The 24,180-nt window shown below is 32.9% G+C and overlaps 1 protein-coding gene across 6 annotated transcripts in view; it reads right to left on the bottom strand.

Moving 5' to 3' along the window:
- Positions 1-4,099: 4,099 nt before the first annotated feature.
- LOC129802080 (solute carrier family 12 member 4) overlaps positions 4,100-24,180 on the bottom strand; it is a 215,325-nt gene continuing 195,244 nt past the window's right edge. For 3 of the 6 annotated variants that reach the window (XM_055847641.1, XM_055847642.1, XM_055847640.1), the window contains exons 13-20: positions 19,457-19,819; positions 18,707-19,112; positions 18,384-18,491; positions 18,038-18,091; positions 14,304-14,441; positions 10,524-10,744; positions 10,315-10,454; positions 4,100-10,235 (exon numbers count right to left, since the gene is read on the bottom strand). In XM_055847641.1, the coding sequence (XP_055703616.1) occupies positions 10,144-10,235; positions 10,315-10,454; positions 10,524-10,744; positions 14,304-14,441; positions 18,038-18,091; positions 18,384-18,491; positions 18,707-19,112; positions 19,457-19,819 (1,522 nt within the window). In that variant the 3' untranslated portion in view covers positions 4,100-10,143. The remainder of the gene's footprint in view (positions 10,236-10,314; positions 10,455-10,523; positions 10,745-14,303; positions 14,442-18,037; positions 18,092-18,383; positions 18,492-18,706; positions 19,113-19,456; positions 19,820-24,180) is intronic. The other 3 variants (XM_055847645.1, XM_055847646.1, XM_055847643.1) reach the window with 1 other exon arrangement.

The raw sequence follows: 24,180 nt of genomic DNA, 5'->3' as shown, positions 1-24,180 counted from the left end.
GGAGTAGCTCTTTGGAACGAAACTTTATCGTTTTAGATAATCTAAATGTAATATTTAACCAGAAGATTTTGTAACTGAGTCAACTGTAAACTCTAAAAAAAGAAATAATGAACCAGTAGTGAAACTCGTATAATTATGGTTTACGTATAACGAACTTTGTTTTGTAAACATATTTTTGAAAAGGCTCATGAGAGTGAGTTATGACGTAGAACTAAATTCCTGTCACTTTTGACATACTGTCAAAAACGTCAAAAATATGTTTACAAAACAAAAGCACTTGTAGGCTATGTATTATGAGTAACCAGGGGATGGATTAGTGGCTCTTTTAGTAAATTTTTAAATTAGAAAACGAGACCAATTTTGTATTAAAAACCACACGGCTGAACGATTTTTGCAAGATCTGTACGATCCTTCCTTAGACTTAAAGATCGGTACGATCTTTTCAGGATTTGGGGAATCGATAAATCGGTATGATTTTTGTAGAGATCAACAGGATGGCATAATGCTTGCAAAACATCAACAGATACATGCGATACATGTGATCCTTTCAAAAGATCGATAAATTCGTATGATATTTCCAAGGATTTTCTGATAAGTATGATCCTTGCAAAGACCGAAAATCTGTACCATCCTTGCAAACAATAACTAAATAAGAAATCTCTTTTCAAAAGATCGATAGATTGATACGATCCTTGCAAAAGATCTACAGATTACTAGGATTTTTGCAAATATTGAATGAGCAGTGTGATCTTTACAAAAATCTACAGATCTCTACGATCCTTGCAAAAAATCGACGGATCTATACAATTCTTCTAAAATATCCATAGATTAGCAGAAACTTTGGAAAAGATCTACAGATACATTCGATCTTTTCAGAAGATCAATTAATTCGTACGATATTTGCAAGGATTTTCTGATAAGTATGATCCTTCCAAAGACCGAAATCAATACGATCCTTGCAAAAATAATTAAATCAGAAATTTCTTTTCGAAAGATCGCTAAATTCATACGATCCTTGCAAAATATCAACAGATTACTAGGATCTTTGCAAAGATTGACTGACCAGTATGATCTTTACAAAAATCGATAGATTTGTATGATCCTTGCAAAAGATCGACGGATCTATACATTCTTCTAAAATATCGATAGATTAGCAGGATCTTTGCTAAATATCGACAGATCCACTAGATATTTGCAAAGATTAACCGATCAGTATGATCCTTACAAAGACCCATAGATCTGTACCATCCTCGCAAAATATCACCAAATCAGGAAATTTCTTTCAAGAGATCGATAGATTCATATGATCCTTGCAAAAGATTGACAGATTACCAGGATCGTTGCAGAGAACTGTACGATCCCTGTCAAAGATCGACAGATATCTAGGATCTTAGCAAAGATTGACTGATTAGTATGATCCTTGCAAAAATCCACATATTTGTACGATTCTTGCAAATAAATGAAGATCTATACGATTCTTATAGAATATCGATAGATTAGCAGGATCTTTGCGACAGATCGACATATCCGCAAGTCTGCAAGATATTTGAAATCATATACTGTTCAGTATGATTCTTGCAAAACCGACAGATGTATATCATTCTTGCAAAAGATCATGAAATCAGAAAGTTCTTTTCGAAAGATCGATCGATTCATAGGATCTTTGCATAAGATCGACAGATTTCTATGGATTTTTGAAAAGATTGATTGACCAGTATAATCTTTATAAAATTCAACAGATCTGTACGATCCTTGCAAAAGACCGTCGGAGAATCTTTTCAAAAGATCGACAAAATCATATGATCTTTGTAAAGATTAACTGATCACCATGATCCTTGTAGAAAATCGACAGATTTCCACGACACTTACAAAAGAGCGACAGATTACCAAGATTTTTGCAAAGATTGATTGATCAGTATGAGCCTTCCAAAGATCAACAGATTTGTACGATTCTTGCAAATGATCCACTGATTTGCAGAATCTATGCAAAAGATCGACAGATTACTGGATTTTTGCAAAAATTGACTGATCACTATGATCCTTGCAAAAGATCGACAGATTTGTAGGATCTTTGTAATGAGTGACTGATCGGCACGATCCCTGCGAAAACACACAGATTTACATTATAATTGCAAACGTTTAACAGATTCATGTGATCTTTGTAGAAGATCAATAGATTCGTATGATATTTGCAAGGATTCACTGATAAGTATGATCCTTGGTAAGACTGACAAATCTGTAGGATCCATGTAAAAGATCACCAAATCATAACTGTCCTTACAAAAAATCGACAGATTCGTAGGATCTTTGCAGAAGATTGATGGATTCGTAAGAGATTTACAAGGATTTACTGATTGTATGATTCTTGCAAAAATCGACAGATCTCTTCGACACTTGCAAAATAGCGACAGATTATCAGGATCTTTGCAAGAGATCGACAGATTTGTAGGATCTTTGTAAAGATTCACAGATCAGTATGATCCTTGCGAAAATAGATTGATTTGTATGATACTTTCAAAAGTTCAACAGATTCATGAGCTTTTTGTATAAGATCGATAGATTCGTATGATATTTGCAAGGATTTACTGATCAGTATGATTCTTTCAAAGACTGACAGATCTGTACTATCCCTGCAAAAGAGCATATGAAATCAAAAAGTTCCTTCCAAAAGATCGACAGATTTCTAGGATATTTGCAATGATTCGCTAATCAGTATGATCCTTGCGAAAATCGCCACACCTGTACGATTCTTGCAAATGAATGAAAATCTGCACGATTGTTGTAAAATATCAATAGATTAACAAGATATTTGCAAGATAAACAAATGTCTAGGATCGTTGCAAAGATTGACTGTTCAGTATGATCCTTACAAAAATCGACAGATCTCTACGATGCTTGCAAAAGACCGACAGATTAGTGTAATATCTTTGTAAGAGATCGACGGATTTACGGGGTCCTTACAAAAGATCAACAGATCTGCAAGATCTTCGCAAAAGATCGACAAATTCGTACGATCTCAAGAAAGATTGGCTGATATGTACGACACTTGCATAGATCAACGGCGCGGTTTGATTCCTACGAGAGAATAACCGATCATCACGATATTTGCGTAGATCTTCAGATCAACTTTCTTCTTATGGAGGAAGGGACGATCAATCAGTACGATACTTGCAGAAATCTATCGATCTTTATAAGACTGTAACGACTGTTTACCGATCTCTGTAAGATCGGTAGATCGTTACGATTTTTGAGAAGGTACGGCGATCGATGCAGTCCAAAAGCAAATTAAATTAGTTTTGTTCTTAATCACTTTTCCAAAGCTATTAATCCACCCTTTCTGAATTATGTAATTGTGTAAACATGTAAAAAATATAAAAGTAATTCATAACTCAATTAAAAAATCCAGGATAAATATTAGACTTAGATACCGCACTTTTGTTTAAGTTTCTTTGCATTTGGAATATAATAACAAACTTAAATGAATGGGAAATACTTTCCAAGTGCCACCTGTTGCAAAAAATACTTATTTTTTCAATTTTCCTTAAATTCAAATTGTAAATTTTTCACGTACTTTGTAAAATGAAGGTGATTCTTTGTTCAGATGAATTATAGAATCCATTTTTTTGTAGAAAATGAAGTTGATTCGAAAACATGTTCTAATTGCGGTGGTGAATTAAACTTAAGTACAATAATTTGTTAACTTTACATTACACTTAAGTAAATTTTGCTTCTCTGTTAATCGTACAGATGGAAAGAATTTTTTTTTCTTATTTTTTTTTGTAAAATTCTTTTTGAAGTATGTGTCTCATTTGTTTTTGTCTATAATTCTTCTGCAATCGACTTTGTTTACGTCTTTTAAACCTAACGAAAGACCGTCAAGTGACAGTCTTTTGTGTTATTTTCTTTGCTCTTCTTCACCAAAAAAATTGTATTTTATTTGATCCTAAAATATTATCTAGTTTTCTTTTTCTTGTATATTATAGTAGTAATTTGCTTTCTAATTCATGTTTTTTTTTCTTGTATTATATTATCGAACGACATAAGTCATTTTGTTTTTTTTTTCTCTACACACATTTAATTTAATTTCATCTGTTCACTAGTCAAGTTTCATAATTATGCTTGTTTTTCTTTTATTATATTTTTTTTTTCAAAACAATTTCATTCCTTATTTGTTTCACTCTATATAGGCATTTTCTAGATTTTTTTGTTCAAAATTGTGACTGGGGCGCTTCGTCAAAAAAACTAAGTCTTTCGGAAAAAACAACTTAACGAAGACGACTCGATGGTAAGAAAAGTTGTTTTATTGTTATTTTGGATATTATTTTTTACTCCATTTACTTTTCTAGCACTTCTGTCCCGCTTCGTCCAGTTTGATCCGACAGTGACAGGGAAACTTAACGAAATGTCAGTGAAATCAGCAGAATTTAACGGGAAAACATAATAGCCATCGAACAATGGATGTTTTTAAATTTACAAGAGTTACAAGTTTCGAAAATATAGTTATTTTTTTCTCTTAAATTCTCTAAATAGTATTGCTTGAGAATTTTTCGGTTTTATATCCGAATTTGCCTTTCATTTCATTTCTAAATTTCATGAAAAAAAAATTCTCATGAAAATTTCGAATTTCGTGTATTTCATGCAGAAGAATAATCTTCACATTTCATTTGAAGTGAAAGAGTTTTTTTTTTTAATAATTTTCTTCTAATTCTTTCGCAAAGACACAGCAAAAGTTGGTTGTTTCGTCATAAGTTTGAGACACACCCGGCGGGTAAGTTGAAAAGTATTTTTTTTTTCTTTTAATATTTCTAACCTTCACTCGCATATTATACATTATTTTTATGACTATTTTAAATCAATAAGACTTTCTTTTTCATCTACCTAATAGAGAATGACAAGAAATATTCTCGTTAATTTCAGATTTCATGCTTTTTTTCTTCTATTTCTTTTTTTCGATTTTTTTTTTGTCGGACATTCTATAAAGAATAATCCATTTTTAAATAGTCCATTAAATGTCTGACATTCCCTATAATTACTTTTTCTTCGACATTTCTGCAATTATTTCGAAAATAAAAGTAATTCTTTCATTTGTCTATCTCTTCCCATTGTTCCTCACTGGTTTCCTTCCTTATTAAAAATTTGATTAACAATGTGGGGAACTTTTAAAATTCTTACTCAATCTCTTTTTTGCTTCTTATACTTAAGGTCTACCGTGAAATTTAATTTCTTCCCTGGAGAAATTTAGAATTTCCAAAATAAATCATTTAAACTTTCGTCAATTTACATTTAAAACGTTTTGTCCTAATAACGTCACTCTTGTTTTTCTCAACTTTAAATTACAATTTATATTTGATTCACAGTAAATGAGCTGATTCCATTTTTTTTTACTAATTTTCTTTTTATTAATTTACAACATCGCGCAATTTTCAGGTTTACATTTTTCTTTCACTTGGGGGAAAACTAAAAAAAAAAAAACAAAAGGCAATTTAAAAATACCAATTGATAATGAAAGTAAATAGAAAGATTCGTTATTCTAAACATTTTTGAGCAAGAGTTGCAGAATTTCTTTGCTAAAATATCTTGCACATTTAGCACTTTGTCTTTTCAAAAAAAAAAATTATTGATAAATAATAATACAATAAAGACAAGGAAATTTATGGTAACATTCAAATGTAGAACACTATAAGAGTACATAATGAAAAAGGTAAGCAAAACTAAAAAGATAGTTGTATCGCGAAACTCTAATTCTAGCAGTTTTGACAGATATTTAAATTCAGGGTAAACTTGTTCGGCTATTGGACCCGAGCGATTACGACAGCCTAAACGTCAAATAGAAGAAGAAGAAGAATTAAACTTGTTATTTCTCTCCTAACAGTGGCATTGTCACATCAATAATATAATCACAAAAAAACACAAGATTTTTCTTGTGTTTTTTTGAATAAATGATTAGAACATGATTAGATGAACATCATTAGATAAACATAAAAGATGAAACAAGAAATTTCTAATTAGTTATACTTGGCAATTCTAATTCTAGCAGTTTTGACAGTTGTATTCTTTTCGACAAGAAACAAATTTAGAGCAAATCAAAATTGATATTCTTTCGTTGACTGTTGAACGTGTTGAGAAAATTAGCTATAACTAAATTCTTACAGGATACTTTCGGTCCGATGTAATGTAAAACAAGTTGGACGAAAAATGGACAACCTTTTCATCAAATATTGAATATGACAGGTAAAATCACGTACAGGCGGGAATTATTACATTTCACTTAGACTTGGATCACAACTTCAGCACAGAAATGGATTCTTGTGTCAATCAGTCGAATGGTGAACATTATGGCAGAAGTGGTGATTCAAGTCCAAGTACAGTGTAACAGTTTCCGCCAGTACGTGATTTTTCCTGTCATATTCGATACTTGATGAAGAGGATATCCATACTTGAAACGTCGAAAAGAATAAAATTGTGAAAATCAAAAGAGGTTCGTGACCATGTCACATATAAGATTAATATTAAGATTAATACTTTCTGAACTGCGAGAATGGCAAAAAAGATAGAAAGTGTTTTATCATGCCTCTCTTTCGCGCTTCGCTCGAAAACTGACCGAATCACAGTTGGCACGCTTGGAAAATTGCTCGAATTGCCTGTACTATGATTCAGAAAGCTATAACTACGATTCAGAAAACAATTAATACGAACAGTAATATCTTACTCATCGTATTACTGCACTAGAGTGCACTCTTTCTTACACACGTGTTTTTCCAAAAAAAAAAAAATTTTTTTTTGAATACTATATACCTCTCTCTGCGGCTTTTCTAAATATTAATCTTTATATGTGACACCACGGTCAAGAAGCAAACGTAATGTAAATTAATAATTTCGACAAAGCGATCGATTATCGGTCGATAATATATCGATCCTTCGCTGATCGAAGCTGTAATTCTCTTCGATTTAAAGCTCTCAAAAGCTTTCGAATTTCGATTAATTTTAAGGACAATTGACAGACTCCTCTCGTTCTATAATAACATTTCCGATTTCGAGCTCTCTCTGGTTGTGGTTTTTTCTGTCCCAAAAGGTATATTAGAGAGCACTTAACTAAAACCCGTTGGAAGTTGAAAAGTTAAAACGATGATTTACATAAAGGTGAGCAAGTTCATGAAAAGGACATTTATTTTAATGAAATTGTTATTCAAACGATCTTCCATCCATAAATTCCGCAAACCTACACAAAAATCAACTTTTTCCAACAAACGTTTACACACTTCACTTTAGACTTCCGATAGATTTTCGAATAGGTTTGGCTTGGCTTTGAAGTGAATTTGTCTCTTTGAAAGCTTATTACTGAACGGGACTAATAAGATTCATATTAATATAATTGCTTTCTGAACTGCTAGAATGTCAAAAAAAGTAGCAAGTATTCGATCTTACCTTCCACTCACAATTTCCAACTGCACGCACTAGCGTACAAACTTGGCAGACATGGAAATTACTCGAAAACTGCTCGAAACACATTTGACAAGCATGGATAATGTCTCGGTTATGTATTGTTGCACCGATTGCATAAAAAATACGTGTTTTGGAAAAGGATCAATCTAGTGGAGTAATACGACCAGTAAAACATTATTGCTCGTATTAATTGTTTTCTGAATTTTCTGAATCGTCTGATAATCAATTGGAGCAATTTACTATGCGTGCCAACTGTATTTCGGGCAGTTTTCAAGTAGTTTCCACGCTTTCAATTTTGTTCATTAGATTACTTGCTATCTTTTCATATCTTTTCTTGAAATTCTCACAGTTTAGATTGCTTAGATATTAATATTTTTCTTATGTGTGATACCACGGTAAGAAAACTTGTTAATATTTGAACGATCTGAACAGCAAGAATGCTAAAAAGAGAAATAGCATTTGATCTCGGCTCCTTTTTACACTCAGCAACTGTCAATACTAACATAAGAAGTTGGAAAGCGAGGAAAGTTCCCATAAGTACCCGAAACAGGATTGACAGGCATGGGAACGGTGAATGATCTGAACTGCTAGAATGTTAAAAAGCAAGCTATTCACGAACCTATTCCTTTATGTCTTATGGGAATTTTACATTTAGTGGCGTAAGAAGTTTGGAAACTATGTTCAGGGTTCATCACGTAAGTATTTGAGTGGTAAAATTGGTGTGGGGAATAAACCTCTGAATTACGAGTTTTTCAACCAGTTTCATATTGTTTTCAATAGAATACTAAAATATAATTATTACAATAAAATTTATAACCTTATTAAACATGGTAAAAATGTTAAGAACAGGTCGGGAAAATGCAGCGCCACGGAATTGATAGAGGCCGCTGTCGTCACGCTTCTAGAATCTTAAACTCCTTCGTTGCTGGGCATTTGATTTGATCTCGCCACATACTCACACTTACCAACATTGATATAAGAAGTTGGCAAGCGTGAAAAGTTCCCGAAAACTGCCCGAAACATGGTTGGTGGCCATAGAAAATTGCTCGAATTGATTTTCCGATCATGTGGTTCAGAAAACAATTAAGACGCACAGTAATATCTGACTGATCGGCTCATTTCTTCATTTTAATAATTATTCTTCTGTGTGATTCCACTGTTCTTCGAATGCAGATTCGTATGCCAAAATCAGTGTTTCTCGTCCATTGTCAAAAATAATTGACGACGCTTTAGTGCAAAATCAAACTACTAGAATTAGGGTTGCCCGAAGCAGTTTAGTACACTATCGAAATTTTCAATGTTTCTATAAATTAGTATAACATCGAAAATAAACCAATCTCGAAAAATAATCTCAACGAAACTATCTAAAATTGAAAAATATCGCATTAAGGCACATAAAAGTTTGTGTATTGCCGAATGAGTACTGTTTCACTTAGCCGCAAGATACTTTAGCAAAATAACTCTTGCAACTGATTTAAAAAAAATCGTCCAGTGATAAAATTCTAATGTTGAAATTTCCGGAAAAGACAGTCTTGTGAAAACATTATGTTCTCTCTGGAGTTTTTTATCTTCCAACGAGACGAAAAGTTCTCAATAATTGTTTTTTTAACTTCAATTTCTAGGCCAAAAATTCTTAAGAGTTATATAATTGTTTTCCACTTTTTGTTATACTTTTTTTTGTTTTTTTCTTCCTTTCAAAAAATGCCTAATTTATTTTATAAGTCGCTCATAATTTTTTTTCATGTTATATACCTCATAAAATCTATATATTGTTTTTTTTTATGTACAAATTTAATGGCAGTTTAGTTGTTCTAACGAGAGCAAACATACAAATATAGAAATTAAGTCGTTAAGAAAAATGTTTCTCTTTTTTTTTGCTTTTCACTTTGTCTCTCAATAAATTAAAGTTGGTGTTGTTATTTTTTAATGAATATATGCTATCTTTTTTTTAATGGTTTTACCATCTTTTCCTGTTTTTCATTTCAAATAAGCGATTTTTTTCTTGGAATTCTCGCACTTCACAAAAATATCTTTCATCTCTTTTCAGCATAATTCTTTGTCTATTTCTTTTATTAGTTTTTTTTCTTCTAGTAGATCTCATCGAAAATATATATTTAAATTTTAAAATAACTTTGTTTTTTCAATTTACTTACCCTTTCTTGTCTGCAACAGGAATATGCTAACGTGCTCTAATGACTTTTTACTTGATGAAACAAATTGTATAACAGATTGAAAAAATATAACACTTTTAGTACATAGCCTAGTAATTTCTAAAAATTCTCTTATTTATCCATAACTAATCGATAAAATCTCTTTTTTTTTGTTGTCTTTCCAACAAAACAGTTTTAGAAAATCTTTTTTTTTTCAACTCAAATACAAAAAACATTTTGATTAAAGTTGTTTCCTCACTCGATTCCATTTGTTTTTTTTTATATCTTTGTTACTAAAAATACTTCACTATAAATTGTTATCATCTTTTTCTCTTATACTTCTTTTTTCTGTCTTTGGTAAAGATTATACGAACTTGTGTAGCTAATCACTTTTCCACGTGAATGTGAATTTTTTCTTTCACTAAATTTAATTTAGAGTCTAGAATTGAATTTAATTCCTTAATGATAACACGACATTCAAAGTTACCTTTTTCACTTTCTAATTATACTGTTCATTTTTTTTCTTCTTTGTAATCTTCACTAATTAAGCTTAAGAGTAAATTGTGATGACTTCTCGGCCACCACCACGAACCATTAGAACTCTCTCGAGGCCTTCTGTTAGCACTTCCAAGAACTCCATATCTTTAAAAGTTTCCAACAATTTAATTAAATCTGACGCATGGGGGCTAAAATTAGGATAAATCTCCTCATTATTACTTACAATTGCTCTCTCGTTCTAGGCGAGTAACCTTTGGAGGACCAGGTAAATTCAAAATAACCAATTGAGCATCATGCGACTTATTGACGATGACTTCGTTCAATTTCACAGCCGTGTGCATCCTTCGCACATTCCCTTCGTCTCTGCAAAATAATCAATAACCCCATTTCCAAATCATTTCACAAAAACAAAGAAAACACCAAAAGCCTTACGGTTTAATACTGGGCTTTGATTTTTCAGGTGACTTTTGATCATGTGAAGCTTTCTCATCTGCCCCTGAAGCGTCATCGTCATCATCTTTCTTTATGCTATTTGCTGGAGATGTGACCGATTTTGCAGCGGACGTACCGCTTGATTTATTCTTCTCACTATCACCGCCACTCTTCTCATTCTCCTCCGTAGCTTCCTTCGTGTCTTTTTCCTTTTCCGAATCCTACATGCAAAAGGCACATTTTATTCTTCTATTTTGCAAACTCAATATATATCCAAAGTTGCAAGACTTTTAGGGAACTTTTGCTCTAAACTGGGTCAAATAAGTAGCCCCTTGCAGAACAACTCCAGTATACCATTCAATACACGGCCATACACGCCTCATAAACGATAGCTATTTTCTTGAAATTCTCGTAACCCTTGATTTATGGCCACCTCAGACTTGAGGTTTAAGAGCCACATGATTTGACTCCTTCAATTTCATTATAAATCGTTACAAAAGTAATGGCAAAACGTTCCAGCTTTGCGGAATACTCATGTCTTAGATACTTTACCCTAAAAGAAAGTATGGCGTTTAATTCTCTCACAGAGAGAACTTCCTCAAGAAAAAAGAAATTCGAAGAAAACGATGTAGGGAAGTAGTGGACAGTGTCTTTAACACTAAACCTACCGACCGTTTTTGGTCGTTTTTCGGTCAAATGACAAACCGTGGTAGGGTAGGATACTCAACAAGTTTGTCTTGAAAAAGAGCAAAATATTAAAATTTAAACACTGAAAAATATATTACAGTGCCCGCTTTGTAATCCGGATAATTGGGATACAATATGACAGATGTCCCCTTCGTAATCCGGATGGATTTTTTGAATTTGTTCAACGTCTCGAAAATATAATACAAGGTTTTTTTTTCTAGAATTAGAATAAAAGTTTTAAAGAAGTTTAAAAAGAATAATTAGAGAATTCTATTCTATTATACTTTATTTATTAAACAAAAACATCACAGGACAATTCATTTTCATTGCTGATTCGTGCATGCATAACCACAAAATCATTTTAAATGTAACCGTCGATAACTCGTCCGGATTACGGCGATCCGGATTAGAGAGCGGGCACTGTACACATGCATATTTTAATAAATTTATAAAGTTATAAAGTTAAACAGCTGAGGATGCTGAGGTGCTGGTGGGAGCTAGCAAAGAATCGCCAGAACTGGAGGAGATTAATACGAGAGGCCCGGGTTCCTTAACTCTTTCGTCTCTTTTGGGACACTGGGTTGGGTACCCATGGAAAAACGAATTTTTTTGGACTATTTAGAATCGATAAAAATCCGATTCTTCTGGATAATTACAAACTACAAGGATGTCAAAATCTAGGATATTTTTTGCAGGATCCCAATTAACTCTTGAGCTAAGATATTCTTGGTCAAAAATCGTGAATTTTCGATTTTCTGCTTCCTTGCAGATATTGTGACTTTTTTGATACTTCTAGACCAGAATAAAGAAAAACCTCTCGGGGCCAATAAGTATGATAACTAACAATTACAGATTGCATAAATTCGAAAAATATTTTTTTCTTAAATTTTCAAAAAACTTGTTCAAACTTTATGGGTACTCTCGTCCCCAAAAATCTAGAGCTGAAATGTAAGGTTATCCCGCCAATGTCCGCCATTTGCTTTTTGACACCAACCTTTGTAAGAAAATTCCAAGCGGGAGCGACATTTTTGCCAATATGGCCGATAATTTTGACATTTCGTCAGTTAAATCAGCATTTTTCGTAACTTCCTTTTGACAACTTTTCAGGAGAAGAAAATTTTCAGTTCAATATTATTTTTCTTAAAAATGAGCCCCGAATGCGATACTTTTGAGTAAAAATAATAAAAATGGCATTAATAAACTGTAAGTTGACTCGAGAAAATCTTCATAAAATTATTTAAAAGCTGCAATATTGAGAAATATGTTAGAAGAAATACAATAATATTTTATCGTAACTTCCATCATTTATAAAGCCGTAACTTCCAATGTATGGAGATTCTGGAAGTTACGACAATTTTCTAAAATGCATTATATCAATTTGAATTATTCTAGTGATAATAAGCGCCTTTATTTGACTAAATTAGTCAATATTACTGTTATCCCTGTCCCTAAAAGTTTTTATTTCGTAAGTTTTATTAAATAAATTGTAATAAATTTTGTGCGCCACGTCGCTTGTTTTGTTTTGAATTAATGACAGATGGATAGGGATTTTTTCTCGCAAATATTGAATTAAAATGATTTCATGTTACACTATTCGCACTGTCTTTCGATATTTGGAAGAGTTTATAAACGTTGTAATGAGAAATACTACATTTTTGCTGCAAATTACAAGCCACGCAAGTGAGCAAAAGAAGTTACGGCAAATGCTGATAAATTTTTCTTAACTAAGGGCACTTACGATAATTTTTGTTTAAAATAATTTTTATTGGGCTTATAAAAGTTTCTTTTTCACAAGTGCGTTTAATAAACAAAATTACGCTGATTTCAAATATGTATATACCTCAAAATCGCAAAAATGAAGTTACGATAAATGCTGATTTAACTGACGATTTGGCAGTGCGGGAGATTGTTTTCAGGGAAGTTTTTCCTATTCTTCCTGATTTTGGTGAATTCTGATTGTCCAGGAAGTGTCTTTTATGCTTTTGAGAAAGCTGAATGTGTCTACAATAACATCGTGTTGAGAGAAATGTGTTTCAAAGTGTTTTTGTGTGAAATATTTTGAGGAATCTGTTGGCAAGCAGGAATTTGGTGTCTTCTTGATCACTTCCTGGACATCCCAGAAGATATTGGTCAATAATTCTTCTTGTTTTAGTGATAAACATTGTAAAGGAGTCATTTAACACGCAAAAATAATTCACAAAATTGATATTATTGACTTTTGTAAAATTGAAGTATGTCTCCTTTTCGTCCTTTTGGGGACGAGAGTACCCATGAGTTTTCCAATTTCCCAGAAGCGGAAAAAATTCTTTCGAATTTCTTCTGAATGCGAATTTCAACTTATTTTTACTGTGAAGTCGAATCTAGCACAATTTTCTAGATAAACAATTAGGGTTATGGCCTCTACACATTGGGAGCCATTTTTGTCAAAAATTGCTTTTTTGAAGGAAATTCCCTGCAGCGTTGTAGGGGGAAACGTCAAATTTTTGTCAAAAACGCAATTTTTGACGAAAATTGCTCCCAATGTGTAGACGCCTTTAGCCATACTAGGTTTTTGAATTCTCGAAAAGTTTGAACGGTTTGAACCGTTTCGAAGTGTTTTAAACCGGTAAATAAGACTTTAATCCCATTTTTTCAATCGAAACAATTAAAATAGAAAAAATGTTGAACCACAATGTATTAAAGAGTTATGAGTTCGAGTATTCTGCAAAGCAAGGACGTTCTGCTACTCTTTTTATCTTTGATAGAAAAACATAATCTAGAGTGAAAACTAAATGGGGAAACCAAAATTTCAAAGTAATTATCTAAAAATGGAAGTGCTAATAAAGTTCATTCTTATGAGACTGTGAAGATAAAACTTTATGTTGCACCAATTAAGCTCATTACATTGTAGATGCTCTTCATAAATTAATTTTGCTACTTTATCATTTTAATACTTCCGGGGAAAGTGTTGTTGTCTCTAACGTTAAACGTTTAGTTTATTTTCACTACTTATTTGACTTGTTTAGTTAAAATTGAGGAAAAGTTTAAGGTTTTTTGAGGCTTTAAAATAAAATTTTTCTGGTGAATAATACAGAGAGAAAAACCATTACTTACATCATCGGGATGATCTTCATTTTGGTCACTGTCATTGAAGATGTCATCGCTCTTGTGTTCTGCTGAATCTGCAAATCTTACTTTAGTGGCTGACTTCACCTGATCATGCGGATGATGATGATCAACAATTGCTTGTACCTGAAAGACGAGAGTTTTTCCATCAAACTCCAATTACCTCCTTCAAAAAGGCAATTTGAGTGTAGCAATTAAATAGATAAATAAAAAAGCTAAAAGCTCTCTGTTTTTTTTTCACAAAAATTAAATTTATGAATGTTCAATTACATAAGAATTTTATCAATTTAAAATTTGTAGACTTTTCTTTCTTTAAATGTTTATCGCTCTAACTCTTAAAAGGTTAAATTGACATTTTAAGAGAAAAAAATATACTAAAGGTAGATAGGACAAACAGTGAATTAGGAAAGCTCCTATAAATGACACATTAATGGCATACGCACAGTTTCTTTCATTTTGTAAACATACTTTTTCCAAAATGGCGCATATAAACGTGCCAAATTTCGTTAAGTTTCGTTAAGCTGTCAAAATCATCTGTCAAAGTAATGTTTATCGAAATGAAAGAAACTGCAAGTAGCCTATGAGAAACAAGTATGTTCATAAACTATGATGAAACTTTTTGGCACATCATGCTGTCAACTGCATTAGACAAATATTGCACTTGTTGGGATTATTGGAATCAAACAAACTGAGAAAAATACAGAAAATTGAAAATGGCCATATGGTAAACATGCATATTCATCCACAGTACACATTTATATGTATGATTTTGTGAATAAACAAAATCAACACAATGAGTGACAACGATAAATGATGATGGAGAGATGATAAAATTGTCTGAGTGGCAAAATTTTATTTCGCTCAAATTCATTTGTAATTCAACGACCCTTTTGTCCTAACCCAACAATCCACACCAATACAATCAGATTTTTATGTCTATTTCACCAATAATGGATAAAGAAATTATATCCCATGTATTTTATGAAATTCAATTCCATTTTTTTTTTCATTATAAAAGTTTATTTTTGTCAAGGATAATCCATGTTCCAAATTCAACAAAAAAATTGATGTTTGCTATATTGATTTTCGATAAAATTTTAATACTACACTTAAAAAAAAAACACTTTTAAAACTACTAGAGATTTGTTTTGTTGTTTTAAAAATAATTTGTGATTAGTTTCTTTAATGTTGAACATTTTTAAATGATATTTTGGAATAAAAAAATATTTTTGTATGTTATTTAGACTAATCATTTATAGGCTAAACTCGTAAAGATAACTTCTATTTTCTTTGTTAATTATACAACTTTTTAAAATAAGAAATAAAAATATTATTCAAATATTAAAAAAATATAATTTATTTAATATATTTAACAATGCAAACGCATTGAACTTTGGATTGTCGACCTAGAACACCTAGAACATATTGGATCTTGAGATGAACATTAGGGACTCTTTCCGGATTCCGGAGCAATTTAGCTAAATAATTGACTAAAAAAAATTCAACTCGATGCAGAAAAGGGAGATTAAAAATATTTCTTGGCTCTCGAGATTTCTTTGTTTAATCCTGGATCACATTTTTTTTAATTAAAACTTTAATGCAATTCACATTAGTTCTCGCTAATGAGCATTCAAATGCGTGATCTATCTCTTTGAATTCCTTTTAATGTTCACATAGAAAAATGAACGTGTTTCTCTTTTAGCACTTTACTGTTCTCAAGTCCTTCTGCATTATCGACTCTTCTTTGTTTTGGTTTCTGTCACGACTGCTCGATGGATTTAGAAGACGACGACGACTAGAGATATCAGTCGAGAGAGTAACCAACACAAAGAATAATCGATAATGCAGAAGCACTTGAGAACAGTAAAGTACTAAAATACGTGTTCATTTCAACGAGAAAAATTTAATATAAAAGTAATAATTTATGAACGCGGTAGAAATTTTAGTCTTAGCAATTTATAAAAATTATTAACTTCAATTAATATTTCATACCCGAAAAATTTATTAAATCTACTTCAAATTTTGTTTTTTAAGTCAGTTTTTTGGATTTTTGTATATTTTTAATACGTTCAGTTTCTAACTTTTCTAGTTTTAAATTATGGGGAAGTGGTGTACCTTTGAATCGAAGCATCTTTAAAATAGGGCTTTTTTTATCTTGTTTATGAATGGAATTGGACCTTATCGTAAAATAAATTAGTTCCACAAAACGAAAGTAAGTCTGAATTGTAAAATGATAAGGATAAGTTTTATTTAGATATGGGAGAAAAAAGTTCGATTTTAAAGCAACCCCAATTCAAAGACGCCCACCCGATTTCTCCCTACAGAAAAAAAATATTTTGTAAAATTGTTCGTAAATGTTTGTGAAATCCTATGGAGGACTTACGAAATGCTCGTGTCGTGAATCATATAACCCACAAACAAGTTCGTAAAATTTTGTACTTTTTTCACAAACATTGTTCGTAAAATGATCATTTGACGAACATTTTTTGTGCTTTTACAAACACTTGTTCGTAAAAACACAAAAAAATGTTCATAAAATTTTGTCATTTGTTCGTATTTGTTCGTAAATTTTTGTTTGCCTGGCAGATGGGTACTGAGGGTACCCTCTCAATGAGCAGCACAATCAGGCTATCTTCATTGAGCATGATTAGTCGTTCCTCTTCTAATAATCGTTCTTTGTCTCATAGTCACTCGCCGGTATACCGGTTCCTCGCATGAATTTTACCTTAAAGTTTAAAAAGCTTATTTGGCCACCTTTTCTAAGCCTTTCCGCAAGGGAGTTTTAGGTAGCGTCTTTAGAGATGTTCCGCGATAATTTCTCGTCACAAAAATATTTTGACAGCTCCGCAATTTTCGGGAATATTTCCAAAATTTCAATATAGTATCTTTCACTGAAGTTTTTATGCATTCAATTTGTTGTTATTTTAAGTATATCTTAACCTAAATTTCAATATTTCGGAAGCTTTCACTGAGAGAAATCTGGAAAAGTTAAAATAACATTCCGGAAATTTTAATTTAACCCTGCATTATTGATCCGTAATCGGTGTAAATATTACACTTTTTAGGTATATTAGGGGTTTAATTAACCCTTTTCATGTTAATTTTACCCTTAACAAGGTGTAAAATTAACATTAAAAAATGTTGATATATTTTTACACCTAAAAAGTGTTAAAGTTACGAGGAAAAAAGTTAATCGCACTCCCTTTTTTACTCAATGTTCTTAAAATAGTTGATTTTTCCTTTTTCAAATCCATCACCTTAAAATAATTTAAAAATAGATAGAAATTCTGAAATATAAAAATCACCCTGGTCTATCCTATTTATCCCCTATTTAAGACCAACAGCGAAAAAGCTCTAAAAGCTTCGATTAATTCAATAAAGAAGTGAAATGTAAAAAATGAAATTTTCCATGAATTTTATGAAACGTCGAATGAAAAAATTCACGCCAATTAAAATTGAAAAAAAAAACATAGTTTAGAAATTACATATCTAGACTTTGGCACTAAATAGAAAAGGAGGGCGAAGAAATATTTATAAAAATGTGAATAAAAAACATGATATGGGTGTTTGAGAAAAATAAATTTCAAAGAAAATGATTTCTTGCACAAATATTAATTTAAATTAAAAAAATACATGTTGAAAAAGAAAGAGAAATAATTAAAAAAAAAACGGGTTAGGAATCTAGCCGGTTGTTTTTTTGTTTTGTTTTTCGTGTGCTTTACCAGAGGCAATTTATCCTCGCCGGTGCTTTCGCTGAAATCCACCAAAGATTGTACCTTCACCGTTCAAAGTGGGAAATTAAGAAAATTTCAGTGTTTGGTCTTTCTTCTTCATCTTCCACAGAATTACACAAAACAATAAATTATTTTACAATGAAATATTTTTTTTTTAAATATATGTATAATAAATTCTACAACAAATGTAGAATATTGCTTTCGTCATGAATGAAGTTGTGAATTTTATTTATTTTTTTCTTTTTTGGTAATTGTTCCGCGTGGTAGATTTTAGAATCACAACATCAGACAGCAATTTTTGCAATTTAAGAAAATAAAACGGAAAATTACTCACCACACCGAGGGATTCTTTTTTGTTCAGCCGCAATTCTCTCAGCATTTGATTGCGTTGTTCCATCATGAGAGTTCTCTCGTAAGTATAGGCTGAAATATCGCTATCCATCTGTAAATAAAGAAATCAAAGAAGGCGTTGATGGTGATTAAATTTCGAAATTCGAAAGAAAAAATATTTGACAGCGTGGCGCTGCGATCAATTCCGGCGGCGAAAATGGAACAGTTTCGGCGAAAATGAGAACAGTGTTGATTTTAGAAATGTCAACGTAAAATAAAAGAAGAAGAAGATCTCTTTCTTAGAAATTTCCTGTAGAAAAGACTTACCATCTCAACAACTTCAACCTCAGCTTCAATTCGTAAGTGGTAGAGGAACATTTTAAGGTCCTTCTTGAGCTGAATTGAGTTGTCCTCCATTTGAGCCACTGTGAAGATTCTCAGTTTGCAATTCCTCCACGTGCGATGCTGTTTGAGCAAGAAAGGCAGCAACATTAGCAGACCGCCATCATGGACAATCCACCAAATGTCAATGTTGCCGTAGATTTTTTCCGTCGATTCTGGGAAGAAGTTTATGCCCTTCGGCACGAGAAGGGCCATCTTGGCATTAGATGCCACTCGCACAGTCTGTAAGAACGCCTGCCACGTTCGGGCATCTTCACACTGGCGCCAACTGTAGGGCCATCCCAGTATGACAGTGTTGGGCTTCATGCCTCCAAGGCCGATTGTTTGAACACTGATGATCAAGAACAGAAACAAGCATAACTTTACTCAACTTATACTGTACTAAGAGAGTTGAAATCCAGCACAACTTAAGCATAAAATAATTTCACTTGTATACAATACATTCATAGCTTCAACACAAAAGAGTTAAAAATGCAAATAAACAGCGCACAGCTTCAACACAAAATGGTTAAAATTGAATATAAAATCCTCACAGCTTTCGAACGAAACGTTTAGCAATTTAGATCGTTTTTATTTACTATTATTATTAGAACCCCTAGGACCCCTAGACTAAATTGCTTAAAGTCCAAAAACTGCAATAAAAAATTAGGTTATGTAACGTAAGCAACATCTTACATGTGGCATAGTCCATCGGTTATGTCTCTTGCTATTAAGACATCACAGAATCCCTTGACCTTCTCCTCCTCCATGATTTTCTTGAGACTCTGCTTGGCTGCCGTTGCCTCGCCACTGTTCTTGGTGAAATCCCCATGCATAACTGAGACGCAGATGGCCAGACCCTTTCCAGCCTTCAGTTGGGAGGCAAATGACAACAATTTGCGGTATTTCGGTGTGAGGTCATTCGTCAATTTGGCCAGGATGAGAATCTGTGGACGCCAATTCTTTGTATGTGGCTCACCATCTTCCAGCCGAAGCATTGCATAGCGAGCATTTGTGAGAGACATTCCGCGAATTCCATCGCCCCATTCTTTCTCAGCTCTGCAAAATTGAAGAAAAATATTTTCATTCAATCACTCCATGGTGTGGTGCTCCAAGTCGAACGAGAACTTAATTCACTAGGAAAATGCAGTCTTCGCAAAGTTGAACTTATATTACTCATTTCTATAGAAATTGTCATCAGAAAATTAAAATTCCAACAGAAATTCTACATCAGCTTTTTCTTTGTTCATTTCCACTAACAATTACTTCAGAGGAAGACAAATAACTCCCCAGAAAATATTCTTCGAGATATTTTCAATATCTGAATAATTGAACTTGAAAAATGGCAAGTTCTCGAACTCAAGAGAAAGAGTTATACGTGTATTATCTTTTTGTATGGTATTTTTGAATGGTAAAAAACTATTCAAAAATAAAAAAAGTGCTTAACAAAAACAGGTTTTATTCAGAATATTATATATAATAGAGTACACTACCAATTCATTACCGATTAAGTCGTCCGATGCATCCGGGTTATAAATTTTGTAGATCTTTCAAAAATATCCAAATTTATGAAAATCGGATGAAAAATAGACCCTCCAAAGTGGTTAAACTTTGATCTTCGCAAATTCGATATCGATATCGTTTTTCGGACATAGCAAGGGCGAATTATTCATCTTGCGTATCTCCAAAATATTTTCGAAAATGAAAAATTCCAAGAGCCGCTTTCGAAATAAATCAGAAAACATGGTTTTGGATGGGAAGGAGGACGGCGAATGTAAGGAAAAAGGCGATTCTAGATAATATTGACATATGGGGGAGTTGTCGAAGATCAGAACTCGATATCTCTTACCATTTGGCCTCTATAGACATGTCACAGGTTAAAAACATTGGTTATATAACTGCTCTCTCTCTTTGAGTTCGAGCAGTAAAATGGAGAAGATATGTGAGATAGCCTCTATAAAAATACTTAATACAAAAAATGGTTTAACTACCGAAAAACCCGAAAACACTTGATAAAAAACGGTTTTCGGAAGATTGGAATTGATTTTCTGTAATTCGGAATAAATTCTAAATCGGAATTTTGAGAGTCCCTCACTTACTGTTTTGAATGCTAGAATTAAAGAAAATCTTACGAACAGCAAGGTAGCAAAGTCACCCCCGAAGAGCAAATCGCCTGAGTGTACGGTACTTTAACAGCGAAAGTCTTTAATTGAATCGCGTAGAAAAACGTCTTTACTGCAAGAAATGTCTGCAGAACCCGTAAATTTCTTCCTACGGTTTTCACCACATCCTGTACCAAGTCGTAAAGAGGGCTAAAGATGAGAGTTTGTATCCCTAATGCCCTAGACACACTTGCAACTTAAGCCGAGAGACGACTTAGTGGAAAATGATGGAAATGTAGTTTGAACATTATTGTCATATTTGTATATTATTGTCAAGGACCTAAACTTCTTTGCGATATTCCTTCCGAAGGTTCAATTCAGAACTTAAGAATGCTCTTAGGAGAAATCAGCGCCGTTGTTCCGAGTGACATCTATAATAACAATTCAAATACCAACGGAAGCTCTAAATGTCAGGGAAAACTAGTAAAATACAGTAGACTCTCTCAAATTCGGGCATATAGGACCGAAATGTCAGCTGAATTAGGCAGAAATTCGGGCGACATGTGCATATAGATGTGGGAAATAATTTATGTTCGTGAAAATGTAGTAGCCCATTTGGTGACAAATTTAGTCCTGTGCAATTAATCAAAGAATGAAGACGCATTTTATTCAATTGTGAATTACATATCCCTGAAATATAGTTATTTGTGAAATTTAAAGAAGTATTACCTCAATATTCAACGTTGTTTCGAATCCTACATAGATATTGAGTTTACACACTCATATATAACGTAAATTGCATGAAAATCCCTCAATAATGCAAAATCACATCAAAACTAAGACAAACCATGCTAAATTTGAGCATATTTGATTCATTTGATAATCATAATCAAACTTGAAAAATGACAACAAACTTTTTTCAAATGTAACCGCTGCCCGAATTATAAAGTAGCCCGATCTTAAAAGAGCCGAATTTGCGAGAGTCTACTGTATAGTTTTGTAATAGGGGCTTCAAACTAGAGGTTTAGCCCAGCTCCGAAGGTCTCAAAACCCTAAATAGCGAGCAATTTTATTGGTTTTTGAGAGTCTAATAGGTCAATTATCTTTAATAATTCAATCCTAAGTTAAACTTTTCCAAAAAATTGTGATTGATGAAAAATTAGAGCAATTAAGCCATATAGCTAAGCTTTAGGTCTGAAACCGGTACAAAAGTAGGGAAGAGGTAGATATTGTGACGAATTTGCCTCTTAAATGGCTAGGGGTAGTGAATTAATCACGGCAGACCCCCACTTTCTCCAGAACTATAGCCTCAACTACCCGTTTTGGGGCGAAAATTGCAGAATAGTAGGTTCAGTGACATTTTTACACTTAAGCCATATACTTCGGGAAGGCTATACATAAACTTTTATAAGGAAATATCCCTGGATGAGACAGAGAAACCCAAGATATCCCTATGCCCAAGAAGTGTAATGTCGCCATGTTGGCTCATGACACGGCAGTGTACGTCAGTGACTTTACTTCTCGGGTACCCAGAGCGATTAAAGCCCTGGATTAGGAACTTGAGAAAATTCATGACTTTTTTTCCAAATGCAAAATCAAGACAAATATGCCGCTAAAACGGAAGCCATCGTTATCTACCGCAAGGCAAAATCCAGGAAAAATATAATGAAAATGTCAGGTTAAACTGTCATGCGATAAATTAGAAAAAGTTACATATTTAGGGGTCAACATTGACCACAAATTAATGTTCTCTGCCCATATTAAGGCCATTAAGGTCATAAGGAAGAAAAGAATTCAGTATGGACCCTGAAGCACTTAATTAGAAATTAGTACTTAATTAAAAATAAATTACTTCTATATAAAGCCATTGTCAGGCCACAAATGACCTACGGGTTAATAGTTTGGAGACATAGGGTACCTATTCACTTCAAGAAACTTCCATATTTTACAAAACAAGTGCATTAGAATGGCCCTTGGCCTTCCCAGGGATACTCGGATAGAGGAGCTACATCGGGATGGTGACATTTTTTTTTAGTAAGTTCACCAGGAAATTAACCAAAATTCTTTTAAAGTGCAGTCTGCACAGAAACCCCATTTGGCCAGACGTGTCGCTTTGGGGCTTATTGGAAGCAGAGAAGCAGAACTTCTTCTGTAAAGCGATGAAACCTGAGGATCTCCCCTTAGATTCTGAGGACTTTGAATATGTCCCATTGATTGTCATTAGCGAGAGAGAATACTCTATTGGCAGTGGAAGCGTCGAAATTTTGGCGATCTATTCTTGCAATGATCTTTGGAACTTTCCATCGACTAACCTGACCCTATATCATCCATAACTACGTCTAGAGGAGTTCAAACACTGAATTCTAGGGTAAACTGCCCGAATTAGAACTCAATTAAGCAATAAAATATCAGTAAGGGAAACCACGATGTTTTTATTCGATGGAGGCCATATACTAGTTTTTTCACTCTCTATCTAGGGGATAGTCGGTCCCGCCAAGGTGCATTTGTTACAAGGGTGGGGGCTCCTCTACCCATATTCGTAACAATGTATGTTAATGTTATGTTAGTACCGTAGATACGGTTCATTTCCCTTCGGGGGTGCCTTTGTATACCTGTTTGTTTAATTCTATCAATTAAGGACGCTCTTTACCGATCAGACATGCTAGATCCTATCAGTAATAGATTTTTAAAAGCTTACGACGAACAGCAGGAGGGTGGTAGTCATCCGCATTTACGGTACGATTTAAGCGCTCCTAGCGGTGACAATGTAAATTAAGAATGTAATGAAAACTAGCAATATATTGTTCAATTTCCTAAAATCCAAATAAAACTGATTAGCAATTTTTCAAAATACAATACAATGAATAAAAAATGAAAAAATCTAATTTCCTTTGAGATTTGAGAGACAATTTTGAAAAAAATTCTGTATGGAAATCCCATTAATTTGTAGCTTTGTCTGAAAATTCAGTATAAAACGTAGATTGAAGAATATCATTGTATAATAAATGGAAAGTTTATGCCTTCTTGTAAAATGTATTTTGTGTGTGAAACAAAATACAAAATCAATCTTCTATTTATCATATTCAAATTGCAGTAAAATGATTGATGAGGTAGAAAGGATTCTTTTATAGGGAATTGTTTCTACATCAATCGTAAACTTCTCTCCGTATTAAGGGCAATTCAAATAAGATTCTTGGTGCTTTATATTTAAGATAAGATTAACATGGCAAAATGTCCAACAGAATAGCTGTTCTTAAGTAGCGAAGCACAAGAAAAAAACCTAAATTAAACTAATCCCTGAAGCTAGAATAGGGATTA

This window comes from Phlebotomus papatasi, chromosome 2 (genome assembly GCF_024763615.1).
Source record: "Phlebotomus papatasi isolate M1 chromosome 2, Ppap_2.1, whole genome shotgun sequence".
In the NCBI taxonomy this organism is placed as follows: Eukaryota; Metazoa; Arthropoda; class Insecta; order Diptera; family Psychodidae; genus Phlebotomus; species Phlebotomus papatasi.
The sequence above is the reverse complement of the archived record's forward strand: the minus strand, read 5'-3'. Positions and strand labels throughout refer to the sequence as shown.